General features: G+C 46.4%; 1 protein-coding gene and 1 long non-coding RNA gene across 3 annotated transcripts in view; one reads left to right on the top strand and one right to left on the bottom strand.

The window, feature by feature from the left end:
- The window catches only part of BRPF3 (bromodomain and PHD finger containing 3), a 34,557-nt gene extending 16,921 nt beyond the window's left edge, over window positions 1–17,636 (bottom strand). Inside the window, exons 1-8 of one of the 2 annotated variants that reach the window (XM_061146539.1) lie at window positions 17,502–17,636; window positions 12,731–14,207; window positions 9,265–9,421; window positions 6,778–6,909; window positions 4,900–5,028; window positions 4,295–4,607; window positions 3,281–3,583; window positions 942–1,451 (exon numbers count right to left, since the gene is read on the bottom strand). In XM_061146539.1, the coding sequence (XP_061002522.1) occupies window positions 942–1,451; window positions 3,281–3,583; window positions 4,295–4,607; window positions 4,900–5,028; window positions 6,778–6,909; window positions 9,265–9,421; window positions 12,731–14,181 (2,995 nt within the window). In that variant the 5' untranslated portion in view covers window positions 14,182–14,207; window positions 17,502–17,636. Of the gene's footprint in view, window positions 1–941; window positions 1,452–3,280; window positions 3,584–4,294; window positions 4,608–4,899; window positions 5,029–6,777; window positions 6,910–9,264; window positions 9,422–12,730; window positions 14,208–16,579; window positions 16,592–17,501 lie in introns of those variants that run through there. The other variant, XM_061146540.1, reaches the window with a different exon arrangement.
- Window positions 17,637–18,347: 711 nt separating this feature from the next.
- Window positions 18,348–25,887, top strand: part of LOC133059445 (uncharacterized) — a 39,856-nt gene continuing 32,316 nt past the window's right edge. The window contains exon 1 of the long non-coding RNA XR_009693555.1: window positions 18,348–18,482. This is a non-coding gene — a long non-coding RNA (uncharacterized LOC133059445). The remainder of the gene's footprint in view (window positions 18,483–25,887) is intronic.

The raw sequence follows: 25,887 nt of genomic DNA, 5'->3' as shown, positions 1-25,887 counted from the left end.
GCACTGTCCCCTCATGAAACCTTCCCAACCCTCTCAGCTCTCATTCTCTGAACACCTCTAGCAGCGCCGTCACCTGACACATAACCACACACTGTCCAGCACTGGGGTATCTCTGCACCTCAGGACACCATCCAGCCTCCCCACTGGGCCATGAACTCTTTCAGTGCTGCTCCTGAGTCTGACTTATTCCTGCCAGTTAGCAGCCTGTGCTGGACATGCAGTGAGGACTCCTTGGTGACAAGCCCTGAATACTATCTCCCATGATCCCTTGGCTCATTTTGCTGTGGCCATAGGTTCTTGTTTCTCAGACATGCAAGCATGTTTCCACACACAGGGCCTGTGCACTTGCTAGTCTGTTTTTTTTTTGAACATCCTTTTCCCAGATACCCAAAAAGCTCACCCCTCTGGCTCCTTATTACTCAAATGTCACCTCCTCAGAAAGCCTTCCCTGGCCACCCTAATACCACCTCAGCACCCCCTATCCCCCTTCCCTGCTGGACTTTTCTCCACCGCTTCTAATATGAGATACAATTTACTTACTTGCTTTCAGTCTAACTCCTCTACAAGGGACTTATTTGTTTTACTTAATGACTCCCCCTCCACACACGGCAGTGCCTACAATAATGCCTGATATAAATATCTGATAAATGAATGAACTAAAATGAAGGTAGGAACCATTTTATCACATACAGCTTTGTAGTCCCCTAAGGGCCAAAGAGAGCCCCAGACACAATCTGGCCCTCTCAAAACACTTCCTCAAAGCCCGGTTCCCCAGGCCACTGCTCGTGTGCCAGGTCCAACTGTGAGCTGTGGAGCCAGCCTCAATGCTACTACTGGCATCCACAGGGGCGACTACAGATATAGCTGACTGGGGGAGGTGCTGGTTGCCAAGCAAAGCAGGAAAGCATATGAGGAGTGAGAGAAGTCTCAGGTGAGGTCACCTGTCTCTTCCTCCTGCTGGGGGGACCTCTCCCCTTCGCTTTGACTACAGCTCCTGCTCCTCGGCCGCTTCCGGGAGTGTCGTTCGTCCTCGATGCTGGCGGGTGACACGGGAGAGTCCACTGTGCCGTTGTCCTCACCATTCTCCAGGGCCCTGTCTGGGCTCCTCTGGAGCTTAACCCCGTTCCTGGCCTTCTTGAAGAGGACTGATGTGCGGCGGCCCACGCCACTGAGTGGGGTGCCAGTGGGGGATGTGTCGGGGGCCATAAGGGACACTCTGTTGATGCCATTGTCACTGAGCAAGCGTTGCAAGGGCTCACTCCCTAGCTGCAGAGGTGATTTTTCCAAAAGCTCATCTTCTTCCACTTTTCTGGGCTTGAGGAATCGGCTTGGAGGTTTGCTATCATTGATGGGTTTCAGAGTGGGGGGATCTGGAGGGGATTCTTGCTCAGACAAGGAAGGTGCAGGTCCAGTGGGTTCCAGGGTTGGTGGGGGAGGCATTTTGGAGTCATCTGTTAGAGAAAAAGAGAACCTGCTTGAACATTTTAGAAAAAGTCTGCCCCTACAAGTCAGATAATGACACTGACAACTAAGAACCAAAAGCATAGGCTGTTAGAACACTTGAGATGCATCCCAGGTCTCAGATTTGAGGTGAAGAAAAGGTAGGACTAAATTGTGTCTATGAGCTTCCCAGGTGGCTCAGTGGTAAAGAATTTGTCTGCCAAGTAGAAGACATGGGTCCAATCCCTGGGTTGGGAAGATCCCTCAGAGAAGGAAATGGCAACCCACTCCAGTATTCTTGCCTGGAAAATTTCATGAACAGAGGAGCCTAGTGGGTTACAGTCCATGGGGTCGCAAGAGATGGACACGACTTATTGACTAAACAAAAGCAGCAGTAAGTTTTTTCTACACTAGTAGCTCTCAACCCTGGCTATGTATTAAGAGTCACTTAGAAAGTTTCTTAAAAATTCCAGTGCTGAGGTCCCACCTCAGACAAACTGAAACCAAATCGCTAAAGATGGAATTCTTTTTTTTTTTTTTAAAAAAAAAGCATTTACCAGGTGAGTCTGATGAAGATAGGGTTACAAACCCCTACACCCAAGAAAGCCCAAAGCCCTCTGATTAATCAATAATTAGATAAGTCTCAACCTCACAAATTAAGGGTCTAAAACGGTCTAGACCCAGGTATTTTCCCATCTGTCAATGTATTTTGTTTCATATCATGCAAGTGAAGCAAGCAGGACAAGCAGATAGAATAAGCTTACAGATAGGAAAAATGAGAGCAAAGAATTTACATCAGTGGCTCCCAAACATGTCTGTTCAACCTCCACCTTGAAACTTTTAAAAATTGAGACTTTTAAGACAGAGCTCAGATTTCCCTAATCTGAGTTTCTGGAACATGAAGACTAGAAATTTTTGAAATCTCTAGAAGCTGTTGCAACTGGTCCACTGGGCGTGACTCTGCACTGCCTCAGCCCCGAAGTGGGGATGGATACAAATGGGATGCTGACTGCCACACAGGGAGCTGGGAAAAGTCACAAGGGACATGAAGCCCTCTAAGGGCTGAATCTGACCTCAGCCACATCCCCACTCTCCGGCAACCTAACACAGAATGGGCCATTCCCTGCAATTTGGCCCCTTTGCCTCTGAAGATAACTTCCAACTTTCTGGACTGTATGGATGACAGGCCCTCCTGAGTTGACAATTCTGCTCCCTAGTGAAGTGGAGAGGATGGAGAGCAACTCGGGTAAGGCACCTGGGTCTCTGAGAATCACTTTCCCAACCGTCTTTTGTAATATGGGGCCTTTCTTCTTGGGATGGGCCTGTAGATTTGGCCAGCTGGAGTCAAAGCCATGAGCCCAGACCATCTTTAAGGTTCTTCTTTTCTATTCTCCTACTATACCATAACCTAACCTGCTCCAAGAGCCTCTCTACATGATGGGTAAGTTGGGCTAGTATTTAACTAGTATGTACAATACGGCCATACCAGGTGCAAAATACCAAAATACTTCTTACTGTTAGTAAACAGCTGCTGGACCTCAGTATCTCAAACTCCCTGAATCTGCTCACAATCCAGCAGTTGAAAATCCAAATCAGTGGCCCTCAGGAGCCCCATCCAGGACAACAGCTAACATCTACTCTGACTGATGGATTTTGGTCTCAATGGATTATTAAGTATTTGAACACCACCTCTGGGTGTGCAGGAAAGTGTGACCCTTCCCAGAGGTTTTGCTTGCCCAGTAGGGTCAGAATTAAGGAAGGATGCTCCCACTGTGGGATTTCAGCTTAACCCTCCCTTTCCCGGGCCGCAGCCCCTTGCCTGCCTGTGACTGTCTCTCACCTCTGTCCCCATTATCTTCTGGCTCCTCCTGCGGGGCCTGCTCCAGCACAGCCACATCCCCCCGGGGCCCTGCTGGCAGCTCCCCACTGGACACAGTCTTGTTCAGTGACGGTGGTTGTGGTGGTGGCGGCTGCGCCAGCTTCTGCCGAAGAGCATTGATCTCCCGGCGCAGCAGGCGGACTCGGCGGGTCCGGGCCCCACTGGACCGCATAGCGCTCACCAGGTCCAATTTCTCCAGCAGTTCCTTCAGCTGCACTTCTGGAGACAAGTGGGCCCGGTTCTCTGGGATGAGGATGTTGTCCACTGCCAGGGAGAAAGGAGGACAGAAGGGGCTGAAGGACCTGCCCAGGCCAGGGCAAGGGGACAGGGATTCCTTCAGATGCAAAATATTCTCCTGGAATGCCTGGGTCAGTGGATTCCAGCAGCGTCACTGTGGGGCCTTGGCCCCGCCACACTGCTGCCAGGAGAGCGGCCACAGGTATGAGGTCAGAATCTGGGAAATGTGCAGGAAGCAGTTCAGTCACGGTCACAGGCTTGTGGAGCAGGAACAAGGCAACCTGGCCATCCCCTAACCCGAGTGACTGTTTGGCTGCTGCCATCAAGAAGCAGAGAGCAGGGGCAGGCAGACTGGGGATTCCAGAGGCAATTCCGTTTTTCTGATCCTCCACCTGCACTCTTCTGAGAAAGCCAAACACCACACTGTACTCCCGCTGCCCAGGCTCCAATGCCACACAGTGGGAGTCCAGGAGAGAAAGACCCCTTGTGAAACCTTAGTTTTTAAACAGATAGCTAGTACCTGATTCCCATCCTAGCATTCAAGGGCTTGGTGAATAAAACTTTAACTCCTGGAACGATTCTAGCCACAAGCACATGGACCTCAGCCTGTGCCTACCTCCAGTTTTGCTCCTATAGTCTACCCGGTAGCCCCCAGGACCATCCTAATCCCCAGCTCTCCAAGATTTTATACCTGTACCTCTCCTGGCCCCTCTCCCCCCATCCATCCCAGCCTCTCACCGTCTTCCCAGGAGAAGCGGTAAAAGTCCTCCGATTTGGGTGACTCGGGCAGGTGGGTGCCCGTCTCAGGGTCATAGCCGATGTTCTCTGCCTGCCGCCGGGCGTGCCGCAGGATGGCCCCTCCCAGGTCCCGCAGGCGGACAGCTGCTCGGTGGAAAATTGTGTCTTTAGCATTATACTTCATGCAGTTGGTAACTATAAGGTTAAAGTCCTCCTCAAACTCCTCCAAGGTGTGGTACAGGTGGGACTCCAGCTTCCGCCTCATAGTAGAAAAATCCATTGGCTTGGATATGAATTCCAGGTAATCTGGAACCTAAACATATAAAACCTGTACAATTACAACAACCATTTACTAGCCAAACAGGCGCACCCTTCACCGGCACTCTTGCCTCCCCGTTTTCTGGCTTGGCCATGCCAGACTCATTCACAGCCAACGGGCCCTGGACCACCCTGCCCTGATGAGCCATCACCATGAGCCAGTCTACTAGCCTTGCCAGACACCCCCAGGTTTTGTACACCCTGTGCCCCAACCCTTTCCTGGCCTACTCAGACCCTATTTCCATTTCAGGTGGGGCTCATTGCTCAGAAAGTAGTGGGGAACTTGCCTCACTCAGGTTGACGGGCTCGGCGAAGATGTGTGCGGGATCCTTCTCCTGCAGCAAGTCCAGTGTTGTCCTCAGCAGAACGTTGAATGGCATCAGCTCCAGCTCCATGGCAGCTTGCTGAATCTTGATCTGTGGGAAAGGTGGGGAGAAATCAGGACATCCCCCCCCAAAGAGGCACGGAACTTTTTCTTGATAACTTGATTTTCATCAGTCATGATGAAAATTTTCACAAGACAGTAAGCTAATCAGGACTTGAGTTATCACTGTACGTAGCTTAGAAACAATGATATCAACAGCTACCATTTTGTGAACCTTTCTCATGTATTCAGCGCCGTACCAAAACTTACTTACCAAAAGTTAATACTTTTATAGTCCATACAACATTCAATATAGGTACAAATGAGGTATTTTACAAAGAGGAAACTGAGGCATGGAAGGACTGACTGGCCTGAGCTCACACAGCTAATAAGGGACAGAGCTGGGATTCACAGTGTGTGCTTTTGACTACTATGCACACTGCCTTTCTACTTCTATTACTTCAGTTAATCATTACAACAACCCTGAAGGAGAAACTGTTACTATCTACGTTTTACAAATATGGAATCTAAGGTTTGAAAGGAATACAACAAGGAGTTACTAACCCAAGGTCACCTGGCTAGAAAAGAACAGGGATGGGATTTAAACCGAGGTCTGACTTAGCCCAAGGGGCACACTGATGACATAAAATGTGCCTTGGGCCACAGTTCCCACCAAATTGGCCCTTGGGACATTTAGGTTGGCCTAGCAAAGATCACCCACTCAGGCAGCAAGCAGCCAGACAATTTGCACCAGTGTGCTGTACAAATGTTATTTTCCACGTGTGCCCTGATGTGAAAAGGTTGGGAAGCCACACACTAGACTATGAGACGTTCTTGCCTCTTGACTACATTCAAACAGGCCTGCCTGCATCCCCTGTCTACTTCCTTTCCCCTTACATTTCTCTGGACCAGAAATGGGAAGAGACGTTCAACTGGAGGACTAGGCCTGGGACGGCAGAGACAGTTTGACTATAAGGACAAGGTCCTGAGATATCCTCCATGCCCACCCATGCTTACATATAGCAAAAGCTGCCCAGTCTCAGAGGTGGAAATTCAAGCTATTCAGCCCACAAGAGAAGGGTTTGTGCTGGGGCTGAACGGTGAAGCAGAGTTTGGAGAAAGAGAGAAAAAACATCTTTAACTTGGGTCTCCAGAGCATGGAAGTAACAGCTGCTATTCCTGGACCAGAAAGAACACTTTTGGCTCGTCATCCATTCAATTAATAGTTTTTGCTCACTGTCATATGCAGGGTGCTGCAACAGACACTCTAGGGAAGCGAAGAGTATCAATAATGATGCTAGCAGCTGATACTTCTATAGTCCTACTGTATGCCAGGCACTGTTCTAAGCTCTGTATACACACTAAGTCATTTAATCTGCACAACCTTATGAGGTAGGTTCTATTAATACCCTCCTTTTATAGTCAAGGAAACTTGAGATATTAAAAAAAAAAAAAAGACTGTAAGTGTTTAAGGGTCAAATGAGAACCCTCAGGCTCCTAGGTCAAAAGAGATACCCATCGGAATGGCCTGAGAAGCTCTCCAAAATATTCAAGGCCAGGCTCCTCCTGAGATTTCCTAAGTGAGAAACTCCAGGGGTGGGCTCAGACATATAATATTAAGCTTATGCTTGAGGCCACCAGAAGCTAAAAGCTCCCCAAGTTTGAAGCCATCAGCAGCACCACACCCAATGCCTAGTAGGCAGGGCTTGGAGCCCATAGTGCTGGGCAGGAAGGCGAGAAAGCTGACACTGATCGGGGGACAAAAAGATCTTGAACAAGAGCTCTGGGAGCTCCTCCTCACCTGCTCCCGCTTGAGCTTTTCTCTTTTCCGAATCAGTTCGATTAGCAGCCGTGCCCGCTCCAAATCGTGCCGGAGCTTCTGCCAATATTTCAGCTCTTCCTTTACGGCACTTGTCTTCTCGTCCTGCTCCCGCTGCAGGAGGGTAGGGAAAAGAATGAGGAGCTGTGGGCGTTCCTCCTGCCCAAAGTCCTCTCCGTGGCCAGCCTCACAGGCACTCTGCAGGTAAAAGCCCCATGCCCTTCCTGGACCTTCGGTTCTAGAAAGCCTTTTCACCCCCTTCCATCACATGCCTTCCTCCTGTGCTTCCCCAGTCCTATGACATTGTCTCTTCACTACAGCACAACCACCACTGCTGGGGAGAGATGGGACTACCCCTTCCTACCCCCAGGGACACCAGAGAGCAGCTGTGCATCCTCAGGACTGGAAAGAATTTCAGAAGCAAACTAATAGACACCTCAGGGTGGAAAGAATTTCACCCTAGAGCCTCAACTTGGCTAGAAAACAAAGCCAAGTTTTTACCATAAGCTTGTACTTACTGACTTCAACATACTTTAAAATACCAGCACTACCACCATCATCAAACATGTGATTCTTGCCTAGAAAAACTACAATGTAGGTGAGGCCCAGGGTTTGATACACAAGGACACAGCAGCATAAAGCCAACAAAAACTGATCTGATAAACTGAATATAAAATGCTGAGAAGATATAAAATAGAGAAGATCTCAATGGGTGGGGCTCAGGTCAGGAATTCCTGGCATGAACAAGCTTACTAGGATTTCACATGCAGCGATGGACATGGATGAACAAAGCAGTAAGAAAGGCCTCTTTTGGAACTGAAAGGACCACAGTGCAAGTATGAAGGCACAATCAGTGAGTCTTTGCTTGTAGAGGAAAATGGGCCAGCCAGAGCAGAGGAACTGGAGAACCACACAAGCCAAGGAAGACCCAGAATCCAACTAGCAAGAAGTTTCAAATGCCAGGCAAAAAACCTTAGCTGTAGCCTGCCTGAAGCAGGGCGGGGGCGGGGGGGTGGGGGGATATATTCTGGAAAAAAAGAAATGACAGGATGGAAAATAGTTAAGTGAATAAGGCAGTACCAGTGGTAGAGCAAAGAAAGAATTAGAGGCTAGAGACCACCTAGAAAGCTACTGCTGAAATTAAGGGGGCATAGGTGAGCAGAGTAGTTGTAGAATGGAGATAAAGGGCCATACACTGATTAACCCCCTGAAACAGACTGGGGGATGATTAACTGTAGCTCCTAATGGAGGGAAGAGCCAACACTAACTCCAAGGTTAGTGTTAGTCTGAGGTCAGGAGGAAGAAGCTTCCATATCAACAACAGAAATACATTTATGGAGACGAAGGAAGATACTGAATCAAGTTTCCAATATCTGACATACAGGAAACAATATATGCATGAACATCTATACTTCCTCTGCCCCAGAGAGACTGAGGGCCAAAAAAAAGAAAGGGGACAAGACAAGAAACCTGGAGCTACAGCCACACAGTTATTAACAACTACAACAGTGGACAAGCTCTCCAAGCCAACAGGCAGACAGCAGGGCCCCTGGGAATATTACCACTAAGGAGTAAGAATTGGGATCAGCAGAGGGTGCATTCAGAGGGGTAGAGGAGGTGAGAAATGGTGTCACAAACAAGCTTTACGACAAAGTGACTGTGGTGTCAAATGTCGTCCAACAGTCTATAAGGTGAGAGAATATGAGGGAAGCCTTGCTGGGCTGGAAGGGTGTCACTATTGTTCTCGAAGAAGCTACAGGGGAGCAAGCAGACCATTTCAAGGAGAGAGCAAATATACACTTCCCTTTCAGGACTTCAGTTACAAAAGGCAAAAGTGAAATCAGACAGAACAGAGGGCATCAGAGTCATGGGAAGGTTTGCTTTGTCTCTGGATAAAGGTGTAGGAATATTTTAAGGCAGAAGTAATGAAACAAGTGAAGAGAGAGAGAGAACCAAATATGCTTTTAAAAAATCTCTCAGGGTGCCTCCACCATGTTGGAAAACACTGAACATGCAGCGACTCCAGCTGCTAATGTCTACAAGGCCACCCAACTGGGCAGGCTGTGTGTTACAACTTAGATGGTTAATTTGTGTATTTCTTATGGAACATTTTTTTGGCAGATGGCAGTATAGTGTCTTAAGGAAAGTATGCCTTTTCCTAAGTCATATATCATGGTCACCTGACTCACACTCAGCCCACTTCTTCCTTTCTGCAGTATCTAAAGGGGTTTCCCCATGTACAGGGAAAGTTGGGCCTGCTCTCCACTCTCCCCTAGAATTTGCTCCAAGCCAAGCCTCTCATCTGGAAGGAGCGCTACAATGCTGGAGGTCACTCCTGGGGTGGACCACCTAGAGGGGTGAAGGCTACAGGCAAAGGCTCCACAGAGGGCTCAGGGAGCACTGCCCCACCATTTCTCCTTCATCACTCTCCACCTCCCTCCACTGCCCTCAAATCACCACTTCACCTACCTGCTCAGCATTCCTCTGAGACTGCAAGTGGGAGTGCAGGCGCCGGATGAGGGGGACACCATTCCGTGCCTGCCGCTTCAACAGCCAGTAGTTGTGAAGCCGCTGCATGAACTGGGTTTTCCTCTGAAAGGAGAGACCACTACAGATCTTGTTCAACCTTGAGTAGAGGCACAGGGAAGTGAAAGACAGGGTCAGTGGGCAGCCCGGATTACAGCCTCCTATCAAGGCCCAGTGGTTCATTTCAGAACTTGGTAGAGAAAGATAGAATAAAGTGGCCAAATGCCTCACCTCAGAGAAAGGCTTGAAAAGGAAGGCAAAGTTAAGCAGCTCAGATTCAGCATAAGATATTTCACTTGATTTTCCACCTCCTGCCTTGCAGGTTCCAAAAGAACCCTCCCCCAGGAACCCAGACCCTTTAGTCCTGGACTCCTAAGACATAGGTCTGTGTCCCAACACCCTCACTCTTTTCTTGATAAAGGCAGCAAAAGAGAACAGGAACTTGAGTAAGCTGTGGGCAATGTAGTCACTATTTCCTGCCCCTCTGTGGCTAAGGGTCCCATCAGACTAGGGAGTAGTCCATAGCCAAGCTGGAAGGAAAATTAGTAGGAATATAGCAGGCTACTGCCCTCGAACCCAAATGCAACCCTTTGGAGTTGTCTGACCTCTGGTTCTTCATTAAAACTCAGCAGCCTAAAAATGCCTAATTTTGAACTAAATTGGAAAAAAAAAAAAAGAATCTAAAGACATAAGAGGATGGAGAATCTGAAAATTTACCTGGCTCCACAAAGAAAATTAAATAGTATACAATATCACTTATATGTGTAATCTAAAACCTATGAGAATATGAGAGAATTCCCTGGCGGTCCAGGGGTTAGGACTCAGTGCTTTTACTGTAAGGGCCTAGGTTCAATCCCTGGTCAGGGAACTAAGATACTGCAAGCTGCTTGGCATGGCCAAAAAATATAAATAAATAAAAAATATAACAAACTAGTGAACATAAAAGCAGCAGACTCCAAGAGAACGAACTAGTGGTTCCCAGTGTGTGTATGGGGAGTGGGGGGCAATACAGGGACAGGGGAATGGGAGGTACAAAATATCAGGTATAAGATAGGCTCAAGGATATATTGTACAACACAGGGAATATAGTCAATATTTTGTAATAATTGTAAGTAAAAAGTAATCTTTAAAAGTTGTATAAAAGTAAAATTTTAAAATTTAGCTGGCTCAACTACCCCCAAAGATAAGTCTGGAGGTCAGGATTTAAGCCAATAACACATGGTGGGGGGTGGGGGTGGGAATCAGTAGGAAAGGCATTAATGAAAGTTCATAATCTCTACAATAATGCTCAGACTGCAAGGTGGGTCACATTATTCCCATGTTTCAAATGATGGAAATGTTCTCAAGAACAGAGGCTAAATACGTTGTTGAAGCCACTAACGCAGCTAATAAGATGGTGAAGTTGGGCAGGATTTGAACCCATGATCTCTCTGCTATACCATATTGTGTTCCCAAATTGATTAAGCAAGGACTCAGTGCTCCTCTGGCTTTTCCTCTGATTCTCTTCCTCTCACTTACACACTTCCACTGAAAGGAAGATAACTATGGCTAAACAAGGTGGAACCTAAAAAGTATATTCATGTTGGGCTGGACATTGCTCACCTAGGCCTTGCGCCTTTCCATGGTCAGACATCCCTGCCCCAAAGCCAAGCTGACAAAATCAAGGCCTAGGTCTTTCCCCAAAGAACAGCTCCCCCACCAACACCCATGCCAAGCACACCTGCCCAGATGCAGGCAGCCCCCACCCTCTACAACCTCTTGGCCATGGAGGGTCCCAATAGCAGGCGGGAAAAAGAATAATAATAAAATAGCAGTAGCAGCAGCAGCCACCATTTATTGAGCGCTTACTATTTGCCAGGCACTGTGCTGAGTGCTTTACTTATACTATCTTACCGATTTCTCCCAATTACCCTTTGAGGTAGTAGGCTCATTTACAAATAAATACACTAAGGCTGAAAGAAGTTAAGTGACTTGCCAAAGATCATACTGGTAGTGACAGAAGCTCAAGATTCAAATGCAGGTCTCTCTGGTTCTTAATCAGCGTGTAGTGCTGGACCCTGCAAGAAACCACCTACAAGAGCACACCTGACAACCAAAAAGTCTAGTCCCAGGGCATAACCACCAGGGGACTAAGCATGGACCCACTCACCTAACAGAAGCGGGGAGCCTAGAACAGCTCTGTGACTAGAAGGTCCATTTTCTGTTGACTAAATCTAACCCCAGTCATGGCTCACAAGAGCCTCTCCCTCTGGGTCTTCTGTCTTCTTCTCTTGTCTTCTTTCCAGATGGACAAGTCTGGCTGCCTGCTTTCTGCAAACTCCTCACTCTCCGCTGCCCACCAGTACTCCTTTCTCCCTGTCCCTTACACAAAGAGAGACAGACAGACAACAGGAACAGAACCTAAAGGTGTCATGAGCCCCAGCTTGTGGTCCAGGATCTGTCACTTTCCCTTGGTTCCTTCCAGCCCTTAGAACAGGACTTGGCATATAGTAAGTGCTCAATAAACATCTTGTTGAATGAATAAAGGAGTGAACAACTTTACCTCCTGTGGCCGCAGTTTCTTCATCTGGGGGTGTGGGAGAAGGTGCAAGGACTATGTTAGATGAATAATCTTCAAGACTCCTTCCTGCTCTAACACTGTAGTCTTTTTAATGAACATCAATAATGAGATGAGCCTCCACTGAAAAGTCTTCCCTGTCTCTTGCTTCTCTGCCAAGCTCCCATCCCTCCAACAGCTCCAGATACCTCTCTGATGACTTAAAACAGGCTTGGTGGGAGCCAAAGTTTCTTAGTTATACTGCAGAACTGATCTTTCCTCCATATCTAAAAGTTTCTTAGGAGGAGACACAACATATCTTCCCCATACAACAACCCTCTTACACAAAGTTCCCATCATTCCCAGGATGGAGCTTTCTGGACAACAAATACCCATACTGACCCTTTGAAACAGAGGTTCAATCCCCATAAGGTTACCAGGAACATATGTGGGGAGCATCTGAGGTTGTCACAAAGATGAGGCAATTAGGGAGGGGATGCGAATGACACTCACACAGACCAAGGACGCTAAACATCAAGAAACGCATGGGATGGTCCTAATAATGAGTAACCTCTTATCGAAAATGCCACTGGTGCCCAGCTGAAATATTACCTTAGACATCCTGTCGCCTGGGTTTCTAAGAACTTAAGTGTGTGTCTCACCTTGAACCAAAGGAAATACATTGCTTTGAAGGGCACAATCAAAACCACAAACCAGACTGGGCGAGCCCAGGGTCCAAAGGAGAAGTCTAAATTTGAGAGCACAAAAGAGAACAGGAATTCACCAACATTAGGTAAGGAGGTCTGGCTCAGGGCCAACACCAGCCCAAGAAGAAACCATGCATCCCCAGGGAGATCTTCTGGGTAAGCTCACCTGTAAGAGGGTATCCGTGGGACAGTGACCATGGGGACAGTGGAGGTCGTGTCTCGACCCACTTCCTCTGGCTCCTTTTTGATCCTTTGCTTCAAAGTCATCTTGTTCTTCTTGGACACTCCCTTGAGGGGGCCACCTACCCCACCCTGCCCTTCACTTTCCTCCTCCTCTTCTATCTCTTCCTTCTCTTCCTCCTCCTCACAAGCCTCCTTCAGCCCTTCCTCGTCCCCTGCCTCACTGAGGCTTCCAGGAGAGTCGCCCTTCCTCTTAGCAGTACCAGCACCTGGCGGTGAGTGGGCCTCACAGTAGGCGGTCTTGCGCACTGTGAAGATGGTGCCATTGAGGCTGGTCTCACGCATAGGCTCAATCTTCATGAAGAGCCCAGCCCGCTGTGCACACGTCACATGGAAGGCTGTGTAGCAGTTCACCTTATGGCACTGGATGGCTGCACCCAGCCCCTTCTGCTTGCAGATATAGCAGGTTAGTTTCCAGCGGGCAGGTGGGATGTTGTCGATGCCCTCAATGGGCTCCAGGAACACGGTGTTAGCAAAGCAGACTTCAGGGATCCAGATGGCACACACCACATGGGCCCAGTGCCCATCACTGGTCTGTTTGAAGGCGCCACCCTTGTTGGGGCAGAGGACGCAATCCACAGGCCGGGAGGGAGACTGTAGGCAGCAGCGGCATAGCCACTGGCCCTCAGGGATGTAGGGGACACCATAGCACTCCTGGTGTACAGCCAGGTTGCAGATATCACAGAAGAGAATGACGTTGCTGTTGTGGCACTCGTCATCCAGGCACACACAGCAGAAAGCATCTTCATCAATGAGTGACTGTTGGGCCCCACTACTGCGACTTTCCAGGTATGACTCCTTCTCAAGCCGGTCCACCAGCAGCTCAAAGGTGTCTGCCGACACCAAACTGTACCCATCTACTCGCCGCTTCTCATTTACCAAGTCCAGCCAGGCGAGGTCCTCTTCATCCATGTCATACTCGACTTCTGCATCCAGATCTTCAGGTGACTTTTCAATGTAGCGGTAGTAAGCAGCAGGCAGTGGGGGTGCTTCTGGCTGACTGCCTGAGTCCACCATGCGGAAGCTGGGTTGCGGGAGGTGGAAGGAAGAGCCAGATGCATGCTTGGAGCAGGACTCCTTCTTTTTGCCCTTGGATGAGGGTTTTTTGGACTTGCCAGGGAACTGAGGCTGCTCACTGTTTTCCTTGTTACTATTGCATTCGGTGATATCCTGGGCAGTCAACTCATCCTCTGTGATGATCTTGAGTGGATCATAGATGCTAATACGATGCAGGCGTCCATCGATGTCCACCTCGACAATCCGCTGGGCCTGGGCATACGTCAGGGTCTCCCGAGTGGGTGAGCACTTCAGACTATAGGGGGACGGGGAGCGCCGGCCCTCGGCATTCGGCCGCGACTTCCTGCGAGGCTTCCTCATGGCACCTGGGAACCAATGAGACACACCTAAGGAGAGAAGGCCAGGAGACTGATGGTTAGGATGGATGCTGGATCCATGGATCCATGCATGCTGGATGGTTAGGCATCTACGCACTCATTTACCATTCCTTCTGAGCAGGTGGCCACTGAGCAACCTGGCTATTTCCTCAGCCTGAACACCCTACCCCTCAGGCATCATTTACAATGGCTTGCTCCTTCACCTCTTCCAAGTCTTTCCATAAACAGTGCTTCTCAGTGAGTCCCTCCCTCTCTGACCATTCTACCCAAAACTGCAAATCCCTTTCCCCCATCAGTCATCTTTCACCCTGCTTTGTTTTTCACTGCTACTTACACTCACCAATTTTTTCTGTGCTATGTAATTTACCTATTTATCATGCATATTTTCTTCCTTCCACTAGAATGTGGGCTTTCCAGGTGGAACTAGTGGTAAAGAACCTGCCTGTCAATGCAGGAGATGTAAGATATAAGAGATGCAGGTTCGATCCTTGGGCTGGGATCCCCTAGAGAAGGACACAGCAACCCACTCCAGTATTTTTGCCTGGAGAAGCCTGTGGGCAGAGGAGCCTGGCGGGGTACAGTCCTTAGGGTCTCAAAGAGCCAGACACAACTGAAGTGACTTAGCCAAACACAACTGAAGTGACTTAGCACAGCACAGTACTAGAATGTAAGGTCCATGAGGGGAAGGATTTTTGCTTGTCTTGTTCCCTGTTGTATCTCCAACAAGTGTTAGCTGAATGAAACGAGAAACCAAACACACGTGATCCCTACCCTTGAGGAGCTCTGTCTGATTGAAGGGACAGAAAAGTACAGATCACTACAGTGAAACATGGGGAGAGAGCTAACGTTCTAATAATGTACATAAGGCTGTGGGACAGCCAACTACGAAAACAGGGGGTGGTGGTTCTTAGGAAAGGAGTAAACAAGAATAGCATCCACTTATAAGCTCTACGCATGAACAGTGTAAAGCCATGAACAGTGGCCCCATGAGGGATCAAAAATCATAGGTCTAGTGCCCTTTCCCAATTGATCTTACCATGATCAGAAACCCTATCCCCTTATCACACTCAGGGGTGAAGGGGGTGAAGGCACCTGAAATGTCTACTACATGTGGTCTAAGCACTTCAAACTACAATGTGCAGGGTATTCTCTGCAAAAGGCAGCATTCATGATGCATTGGCTAGTACATCTCTAAGCAGAAAACCTGGAAGCTCTGGGAGTGGCCTCAAGTAGCCTATATGGGACTCTCACCGGACCCAAGGCCAAGATAATGAAGGTAATATCTGATGTAAACTCTCAATGTATCTGTTACCTCAAAGTCCCTCTCTCCCAAAATACTTCGTCTACCTCTGTGCAACAAGGAGAAAGCTGTAAATTCTTCTCACATTGTTTTCTGGGATGGAGAGAATTATGAGAAGCTCAGAAGGAGCTGTGGTCGCAATTACCGAGGCCATCAGTGCTAGAAAAGACCTTTGAGGATATGATGCTCTGAGGTATAAGCAGAGACTCGGAATGCTATGAACAAGGAAATGATTTTAAGGAGACAACAGAATCTGTCACTTTGGTTGCAAGATCTACCATCTTTATAAAGTGGAAATGGCGATGACAATGTAACACACTTTTCTACAAAGCCCTTTTGCTTTTAATACTGTTCACAACTATTTTGGAAGGTAGAACAGATATCCTCATCCCCATTTTACAGATGAAGAAACAGAATCCCAAAAAGGTATCATTCCATGCAATGCTAGTAAACGATAAAGCTACAATTCAAACCCAGATCTTTTGATCTGCTCAACTCCTCTCACTAGGACGTAAGTACACCACAGAGATGCCATGGTCTGGTACAAAAACAGGCTCTGAGGCAGTCCAGATTCTAATCTTGGCCCAGTGTGACCCCCAAGAAAGTCACTGAATCGTTCTGTGCCTCTCTACTTAATCAGTAAAATGAAATTAGTAAAACAAATCTCTCAAGGGTTGCTACTTGTTAAAAAGTACTGTTACCATTCTTACTCAAAATGCCTTTGAATCCCAAAGTGTGACTGAAACAAAAACAAACAAAAAGCAACTTTACTGAGACACAGTGCCAGGCAAGCACAAACTGTATTTGGACCCAAAGGAAAGAGAATCATCACAGCAATTCTGTGCAGGTTCCAGGGACCCTTGGCCACTCCTTGCCTTACAAACGCCAGCTCCCCTGGGGGGGGCAGCCCAGGCTAACGGACCTGCTTTATTACCCTCCCCCCCCCTCCTTCGAGGGCGTGGGGACCCCTGCAGAGTAAAAATCTACCTCAGTACTAACTCGAAATGGCCCAGAGAGCAGATGAAGCCCCTCCTTTGTCAAAGCCACGGTATATTCCCCCTCCCTACCCGCTATTCGCTACCTCCTGGGCAACTCGTAGCTCGGGTCTCTCTCAGCCAGGCGGCAATATCTACAGAGACTTCTGTTGTCCTACCCAAGACGCTGGGGGGCAAACTCCAGAGGCGGAAGGGCTGCGGCTGAGGAAAAGGAGTTTCGCCCGCAAGGAGCTTACAGTCTAGTTTTTTGGCGGGAGTTTCTCATCCCACACAGCCGTTCCCACATATACAGCTTCAAATACCTCCCAACACCCTCAGAGGTCTACCTGGCACCCCCTGAGCCCCACCTCGCCCACCCCACACAGGTCCTCGAAGAACGAGCTTCTGCAACTAGACTGTTGCCCCTACACCCCACACGAAATACTCATGAGACAAGGGAGAACCCCAGCCAAGGCTCCCTGCCCCTTTAAAGGGGCACCTCTTCCAGAAGAATCTTGATCCTTCAGAGGAGAAAGGAGGAAAAATAACATCTCCTCACCAGAGGGGAGGGGGCGAGCGCGCCACAGACAGACTGACGCGGAGTCCGACCCTCAGACAGAGAAAGCTAGCGCCTGCGAACGAGCGGGGCGCAGAGGCGAGAGCCCATTGGCCGCCTCACCTACCCGTCAAGAGGAACTGGGGGGCCAAGGGACGTTCAGGGGGTGGAAATCTCCTCTGGTCTGACCAATTGGAGAGTGTGGCGGGGGCGGGGCTCGGTGGCTTGGCTTCCAGGACCGGGGGGAAAACAAGATGGCGGCTGCGGGAGGGGGTCCTCGCTTTTCAGCTCCCCCCCTCACTCGCCTTCTCCTTCCCCGCCGCCACCCTGGCTCCAGGAGAGAGCTTTCGCGCCGCCCTCGTCCCTGTCGGGAAGCCCCTCGCTTCCCTCCCCCACCCCGCTCAATCCCTGGTCTCTGTAGGCCCTGCTGCCCTCGCCCCCGCTCCGTCCGACCCCACTGCCGCCCCCGTTACCTCAGCCGCCGGCCCGGCCCTACCGTTCGGGACCCCTGGGCGCGGGCGGGCCAGCCGTCTAGTAGGTTGGCGCGGCCCGGGGAGCGGAGCGCGGCCTCCTCCCGCGCTGGCCTCCGCGGCCACCGCCGTGCCCCCTCCCGGCCCGCGCTGGGGCCCCGGCCCGGCCGCCGCCGCCGCCGCCGCCACTCCCGGGGGAGGAGGGGGAATGGAGCCGCCGCCGCCGCCGCCGCTGCCGCCACGGAGCCCGGCCGAGGGGAGGGAGGGATCAGCCCCCAGGCAGGATCCGCCCCTCCGGCCTCCCCCCCTCCTCCCGCCACCTCCACCCCTTCCCTCGCTCCCTCTATGGCTCCGCGGGCTCTCCCGCTGAACGGGATCGAGAGCGCGAAAGAGAGGGGAAACGGGGGGGAGAAAAAAAAAAATCCACCCGCCCGTACCCGGCGCGGCGGCGGCCGGGGCGGTGCGGAGCGGAGCGCGGAGCCGCTGCCGCCACAGGGCACGGTCCCCTGCTCGGCCTCACGGTGGCGGTGCGGACGCGGCAGGGGCGCCGAGCAAAGGCGGGATCTGCGCTCGCCGCAGCCCGGGTTCACCCCGGCCCGGCTCGCCTCCTTTGGGGCGAGCCCGACCAGAGAGCTGGAGGACGTTCGGATCCAACTGAGAAAGACACAAGTCCCTAACTCCTCTTAGAGTGGTTGGTCATCCCCTTCCCCCAGCCCTGCGGGGGTGGAGGCTAAGGTTTGGAGCGACAGCCCCTCTCCCCGAGCTAGAGGGTCTCTAAGCCAAGACCAATCACTGAAGACAAAATCGGTCTGCAGGTTTTTTTTTTTTTTTGTGGTGCAGGTGCCTGCACTACTTCTAGAAAGTCGTCCCCACCCCCACCCCCCACCCCCGTGTTCCAGTTCAGAGGACAAAGGTCTATCGATGTCCATGCCTTCCCCCAGTGAGGACACCCGGGGAAGACCTGCCTGCCTCAGTTGTGTACAGGTGAGCGTCTCATTCCCCACCAGACATCCTTTATAAGAATCAGACCTGACTTTTCGCTGTGCCCCGTCCTCTCCCTTCTGGGTTTTCAAAAGCGTAAACATAGAAGTTTGACAGTCTTACTTAAGGACGTCTGGTAACTCGTTTGTCACTATAGACACGGGAAACACCCTCCTTACACCTGATTTGGCTAGGAGTCGGTTACTGTAATGCAAAAGCGGTTTTCTAATAGATGTTCGGCAAATGGCAACTTCAAACTCTCAGGTATCAATAATCAGCCCGGCTTTTGCTTTCGTAAATAAATTTGAGAAAAGGGCGCGTTTGCCACCCCTCTTTTGCCTATAAATTGGAAAGCTTACCGCATATGATTGAAGTCTTAAGCACCAATATTTAACGATGTTTATAAAGGATATATGGATAGACTGCCTTTAAATGTGAAGATGAATGACATGTTTTGAAAGCGATACCTCTGCCCGCGCTCGTGGTGTAGCTTGGTGAGACTCACAGTTTCTTACTTGGTTCTGATGATCAACAACACAGATTGTAGAGTCAGAGGATGAAGAATAAAGGCTTTAGGACCCAAGTCTTCCAAATGTTTGAAATGAACAAACTGCTACTTTTGAAGTATAGATGTTTATCATTCTAAGGAATGTAAACATTGTGTTTTGAATTTGAAAGTTTGATAAAAGTAAAGACGCTTATTTGTATAACAAAGATGTTTTCCTGATTACATGATAGCACCTTCTGGCAAAGTAATAGCAAAAATACTTCATTAACCTTTTTTTTTTTTTCTTTTCAAGAAAAAGGGAGTGGCTTGTGAAGCTAAGCTAGGGCAGGGCATTGTTTTGAAAGCTGTGACGGTAAAATAGTATGAATTAACGTCAGCTGTTTAAAGGCTAAGGGGAATAATCATTTGGAGGGGAAATGTGGAAGAAAAGATGATTAATTGTAGAAAGGAAAGCCCCAGAGACAAGAGAATATTACAATTACTTCTAGTTAAAGAATAAAGAAGTCTAATAGAAGCAAGAACACTGAATTTCATCCCTTGTTCTTTTAAAATATGAAATATAACCATTTCTACATATAACTAGTAACTTATTTCTTGATGGATGTTCTCAAATTTTATTTAACACAATTCTCATTGGTGTGATTGGGAGCTAACTTTTTCCACTAAAGTTAGTGAAAAGTACTTTGAGGAAAATGTATTTAAATGATTTTAAATGCTGTTGAAAATGCACTGTTAAGACTATACATATAATTTCCAGGTTTTTCTATTCAAAGATTTCATAGAAAGACCTTACATTCAGCCTAAATGTTTCTTTTCTATTTTCAACTTCCACTTTCTTAATGGTAACATTACAGTTGTCCTCACTTATATTTTTGACATTTGGAATTGGTTTCTGTTAGTATAACTGCATACATAACTAGTTCACTATGATGTAATTTTAAATGTAATGTGGGACAATTATGTCATTAAAAACAAATTTGGAACATGTATCAAAAATCCCAGAGGCACTAAATTTAATTCACTTTAATCTTTGGCTACTTTGAAGTGTTTAAATTCACCAGCCTTTGGCCTTTCCATTAAACCATACAGCAATTAAGTTCAACAGACAGAGACACAGACCTTTGATTCCCAATAGCAGTTTTAAAAATCCTTCATTTTTTAAGTAGAGACTAACTTAATTTTGACTAGGAGATTGTTTTACCACTTAGACCCAAAAAAGGTAACCATGAATACAAAAAGTTTCCCCTCAATTTTTTCTTCCAGCATCTCACAATATCTTTGTCAACAATTTACTATTATTAGTTTACTGAGGCAAGAAACCTCTGAAGGGTCAGATGCAATACCTACTGGATTAATGAAATATATGTGAATAAAAGAGAATAGACTTTGATTGTTAAATTATTTTTAATAGAATATTCTTTCTTTAGACCTTGGCCAAAAAATTCTAAAGCATAAGTAGGAAGAATATGGGAGGTTGGAATCATTGTGATAGTTTTATGCTGTGATGAAATGCTTTCTAAGAATATAGTTTGCTTAGAAAAATTAAAAAAAAAAGTAGCTGTGCTAACAAAAGGCTTTAAACTGAATACCACACCCTCTAAATTTAATTCCATTCATTTATTCCTGTAACAGACATTTATTGGACACCTCCTGTGTGTCCAACACTGTAAAAGTTGCTTTGGAAACTAATGACAAAATTTCAACCTATAAAGGGCACAGTGATCATATGTAAACATAGAGTCTTTTTTTTTTCTCCCTTAAGTAGTATGCAATCAAGATGGTAGCTAGAAATAATTAGAAAATATATGCAGGAGAAATTAGATAAAGCAGTGAACAGTGTAGGGCTACTACTATTCAAATGGAGGATAGGAGACTTCTTTTAGCCTGGTCCTAAATAGTGATGGATGTGACTTGGTGAAAAGAATATAGAATGACATTATTAGGCTGGTGCCAGGGCAGCCCAGGCAAAGGGACAATATGCAGGAAATGATAAGGAAATTATCCTCGCTGGTCTCTATGGGGAAGATGTTGAGAGAGAAAAAGTTGAATTGGATATGAGATATGGCAAGGGTCTAGGGATAATAAAAATAATACCTCACACTTACTTGCAAGGTACTGTGCTTAGTGCTTTACATACATATTATTTAATATCTTCATTGAACTTAGAAAACAAACTAGTTTAATTAAAGGAAATCTGTTGGTTCTCATAACCAGAAAGTCCAGGGGTGCATCTGGTTTTAGGTAAGGTTAAGTCAAGAAATTCAGATTATGTCATTGGGACATAGTCTCTTGCAGTCTCTCGGCTAGCCTGAAATAATAGCTGTGGCCAAAAGGACATGATACTCTGATGAGGCTGTGGTCATTGTTCACTACCAGAACCAGAGGATGTAGGCATGAGATAATTCTCCAAAGAGATAGTGGCCACTTTTAGAAAGTAGGTCCAGTATGCTTGCTGTATCTCATTTATCAATCTGTAACTCTATGAAATTATTATCATGGTCCCCATTACACACAAAATAAACTAGAGCAGGCAAAGTATTAGGTAAACTAGAAGGAATTTACTTTAGATAATTAAGTGGTGTGAAAATAAAAGGATGCTAACCAGAGTGGTGGAAGAGATGGTAGAAAAAGAGGAGGGAAAGGAAGGGTCAAATCAGAAGACAAATCAACAGTTGTTTTTTTTTTTTTTTTTTAATGATTGGACATAGGAACAAAGGAGAAGATCAAAGATGAATCTAAGAGAAAAAAGAAGGAATCTAAACGCAAATTTAGGAGATTTTGACAATGCTGGTAGGGTCATTGCAAAGTAAGAGGTGGCAAAGTGTTACTCAGAAGTTCCTTTTGGGTCTGAGGGTCTGAGGATTGAGGGAATGATGTCAGCTCAGTTTCTCTGGAGCCTCTTTTAGTGACACTAAAATACATATTCATTCAGTAATTATCTGTGAGCTGCAGGTAAGATTCTATTTTATGCCTGTGAAGAGTACAAAGGTAAAAAGGCTACACTGTCACACTTGAAGTCACTTAAAATCTAATCACAGGAATAAAACAAGTATATTAATAACCAGAACATGCAATAGCATGTAAGCACCTTGGGTGAGATGCAAGCAAAGTGACATGAGAGTTAGATATGAGAGAGAAGAGGGCAAGGCTCCATGAAAAAGGTGTCAGTTGAGCTCCACCTTAAAGCTTGGGGAGGATGGCAGAGGGAGTGTGATCCAGGCTAAACACCAACATGAGCAGAGAAAGGTGAGATAGCACAATATTGATTCAAGGAACAGTGGGTTACCCTGTTTGACCAAAAATGGGAGATATGACAGTAAAGACTGGAAGAATAAAACAAAGTCAGAACATAGAGTCTGTTATGTAGGGAACTGGATGTGAGGGGCAGTGGTTCCTCATGATTTTTAGAACAAGGAAATGGTTTGACTAATTCATGCTTTAAAATCCAGTCAGGCAAGAGAGTATGATACAATATGGTTTAAATTATCCAGCTAGTATGGCTGACATTATCCTCTCGACTTGAATTCTGGCTGGAACATTTTACCGTATACTTAGCGAAATACTAAACCACAAACCTGAAAATAAAAAGTATGTGGCAAGTGTAAACTGTTCAACCTGATTTAATGTCCTTTCATTTTAACCTTTGATTAGCATTTCTGTTAAGCCCTAAACCTTTTTTAAATTTTAATGTACTTGTTTTTGACTGTGCTGGGTCTTCGTTGCTGTGTGTGGGCTTTCTGTAGTTGCAGTGAGAGTGGAGGGGCTACTTTCTAGTTGCAGTGTGTGGGCTTCTCATTGCAGTGGTTTCTCTTGTGGAGCACGGGCTCTAGGCAAGCAGGCCCAGTAGTTGTGGCTCACGGGCTTAGTTGCTCTGCAGCATGTGGAATCTTCCTGGAGCAAGGATCGAACCCCTGCATTGGCAGGCAAACTCCCAACCACTGGACCACCAGGGAAGTCCAGGTCCTAAACTTTTAATCATGTGTGAAGTCAGGACACCATGAAATATGTTATTTCCATATTTTAACAAAAGAAAAGGGTCAGTACCTTGCAAGTAGCCATCTACTAGGTATAATTTTACTAAAGAGAGAAAATACACAAAAATAAGAGCTTTTAATAATAAAAATAGCATCTACCAAAGCACAAGCTATATTTTAACGAAATCCCTCTAGGTGATTCATGTGTGTGAGGATTAATTTTGTGTGTCCACTTAATTGGGCTAAGGGATAACTGGTGAAACATTATTACTGGTAGTCTGTGAAGGTGTTTCTGGAAGAAGTTAGCATTTTAATTGCTAGACTGAGTAAAGAAGATCACCCCTACTAAAGGGGGTGGGCATCATCCAATCTATTGAGGGCCTGACTAGGACCAAAAGGTAAAGGAAGGTTGCATTTGCCCTCTGGTTGAGCTGGGACATTATCTTCTGCCCTTGTACATTGGTAGTCCTAGCTCCCACGCCTTTGGACTTGGCTGAATCATACCAGCAGCTATCCTGGTTCTCCAGCTTGCAGATGACAGATCATGGAACTTCCTTGCCTACATAATTACTTGAACCAATTCCTATAATATCTATTGGTTCTGTTTCTCTGCAGAACCTAACTAATACAATGTGCATATTAAAGTTAAGTAGCAGTGAATTAGAGGATAGTCGATAATCCCAGGATTAAAGTGTGTTAAGGTCCTTGCATTGTCTGGGGAAAGGGAAAAGCTCAAGGGTTAATATTTGCTTTTAATTAGTCAAGATTATCTGTCGTAATGTATGATTCCATATATTTGAAATTCTTGAAAATGCAGACTAATCTGTGGTGACAGAAAGTAGATTGGTGGCTACCTGGAGGTAGAGGAGAGGACTGACTATAAAAGGAACATGTGAGAACATTTGGGAGTGTTGGAAACATTCTATAAATTGATTGTGGTGGTAGAGAAACATTGGTCAGAAGTTATAGAACTACTGGATAGCCGTAATGTATTTTACATAAATTGTACCACAATTAAGTGATTAAAAAAAGGCTACTTGTTGTAATGTTTTTGTTGTTGTTGTTTAGTCACTAAGTTGTGTCCAACTCTTTTGCAACCCCGTGGACTGTATAGTCCACCAGACTCCATTTCCATGAGATTTCCCAGGCAAGAATGCTGGAGTGGCTTGCCATTTCCTCCTTCATGGGAATCTCCCTGACTCAGGGGTCTAACCTGCATCTCCTGCTTGTCAGACAGAAACCCTGTAATGTTTAGACTAACCATTAAAAGAATGAAAAAAAGAAGATATAACTCACAAACTAGTAGAGAGGAAAAAAGGAATAATACACATGCAACCAATCTAAAAGAAGATAAAGAAAAAGGAACACAAATAAGCAGTAAACAAAAATAAATAATAAGATGTTGGCAGATATTGTATAAACTCAAGTCTACTCTGTAGAATGAACAGGCTACAATGAGAGGGACATTTGGGGGAAAGCTTAATGATAGATGGTTAAAATGTGTGGATTGAGCACATGCATTTACCCCAGAACTTCACTTAATATGTTAGTAAAGCCTTAAAAAACCCGTAAGATAATAAAGCCCATAGAATAAAAAGAAGAGGGGAAAGAAACAACAGCAGATGAGAACTGTCAGTAAAATTTTGGAGAATAGAAGATGGAAGAACAAATAAGAAAGCTAGAGCATAAGTCTGCAAAAAGGACTGGTAAAAATCAGCTGGTTCACGTTAGATACACTAGAAAGGCTTAGAAGTAGGAAACTGCAGTAATTCTGAAGAATTGTGTGTGCTGGGGAGGAAGGTGGTAGTGAGATGTTGGTAAAGGCTTGGAGAGTAGGCCTGAAAGTAGGATTGGCTGAAAAATCTTTGAAAGGGTGGTTAGATGCCACCAGATCACCCCAGTACTCCTTGGAGATTTGCCACCTCAGAAGATTAAGCTAAGGAAATCTGGACTTGGGGATTCCAGTCACCAATGAGGGCAGAGACAAAGTGCCATTCTGAAAATGGCAGTTAGAATGGTACTCTACACACTGAATGATGAGACACCCCTTCCTCACCTCCTTCCCCTTCTCAGGGCTGATGAAGAGGAAGGGGAAAGCTGATACAAATTGCTGGGATCTGGTGGTCTAGAAGGGGGCTGAGAAAAAAATCCCATGAAAATATTTTTAGTTGGTTTATCCTTTCAAGTGAGGAATTGAAAAAAATGTTTTCATAAGATCAAAATCCTCAGTGGCCCAGCCTCTTCCCACACCTCACATTTTAGAACACTGGGAAGCCAAGTGTATATTAGAATCTTGCTATTCAGATTGCTGTCCAAGAACCAGTACTACTGGCATCCCCTGGGAGGTGGTTAGAAATGCTGACTCTCAGGCCCCACTCCAGACCTACCAAACCAAAACATGCATTTTACAAGATTCCCCCAGGTGATTTATATGCATATTAAAGTTTGAGAAGCAGTAGGTTAAAGGATATTAGAGAATTCCAGTATTTCTCTCTGAAAGCAAAGTCCTATTTACTAATGTTTGTGGAGGAACAGTCCCAATTAAAAAAAAAAATAAAACTTGCCACCTTTTGCCTTGTACTGAAACCTACCAGATACCAAAATACTTCCTCCCTTCTCCCAACACACAGTTTTAAACAACTTTTTATTACTTCACTCAAAGTTGAGTAGACAGTCAATAAACAACAGTTATATGAGGTAAATCTCATTAGCGTCATAGCCCAAAACAAAGTAACAGAGGGGAAACAGAAAATCAAGTCTTAACAAACAAAAATGTCAGTCTCAAGGAGTACCAGCCATGAAGTGGGAACATGGTAATATTTAGAAAGAAGTGGGGGAGGGAAGAAGGGAGACAGAAAAGATGCTGTCCAAAAAAAAAAAAAAAACCTTGAAAATTTAAAACAAGAAAATATGAAAGATTTTCAAA

This window comes from Dama dama, chromosome 7, assembly GCF_033118175.1.
Source record: "Dama dama isolate Ldn47 chromosome 7, ASM3311817v1, whole genome shotgun sequence".
Classification (NCBI taxonomy): Eukaryota; Metazoa; Chordata; class Mammalia; order Artiodactyla; family Cervidae; genus Dama; species Dama dama.
This window is presented reverse-complemented; position numbering and strand designations above follow the sequence as displayed.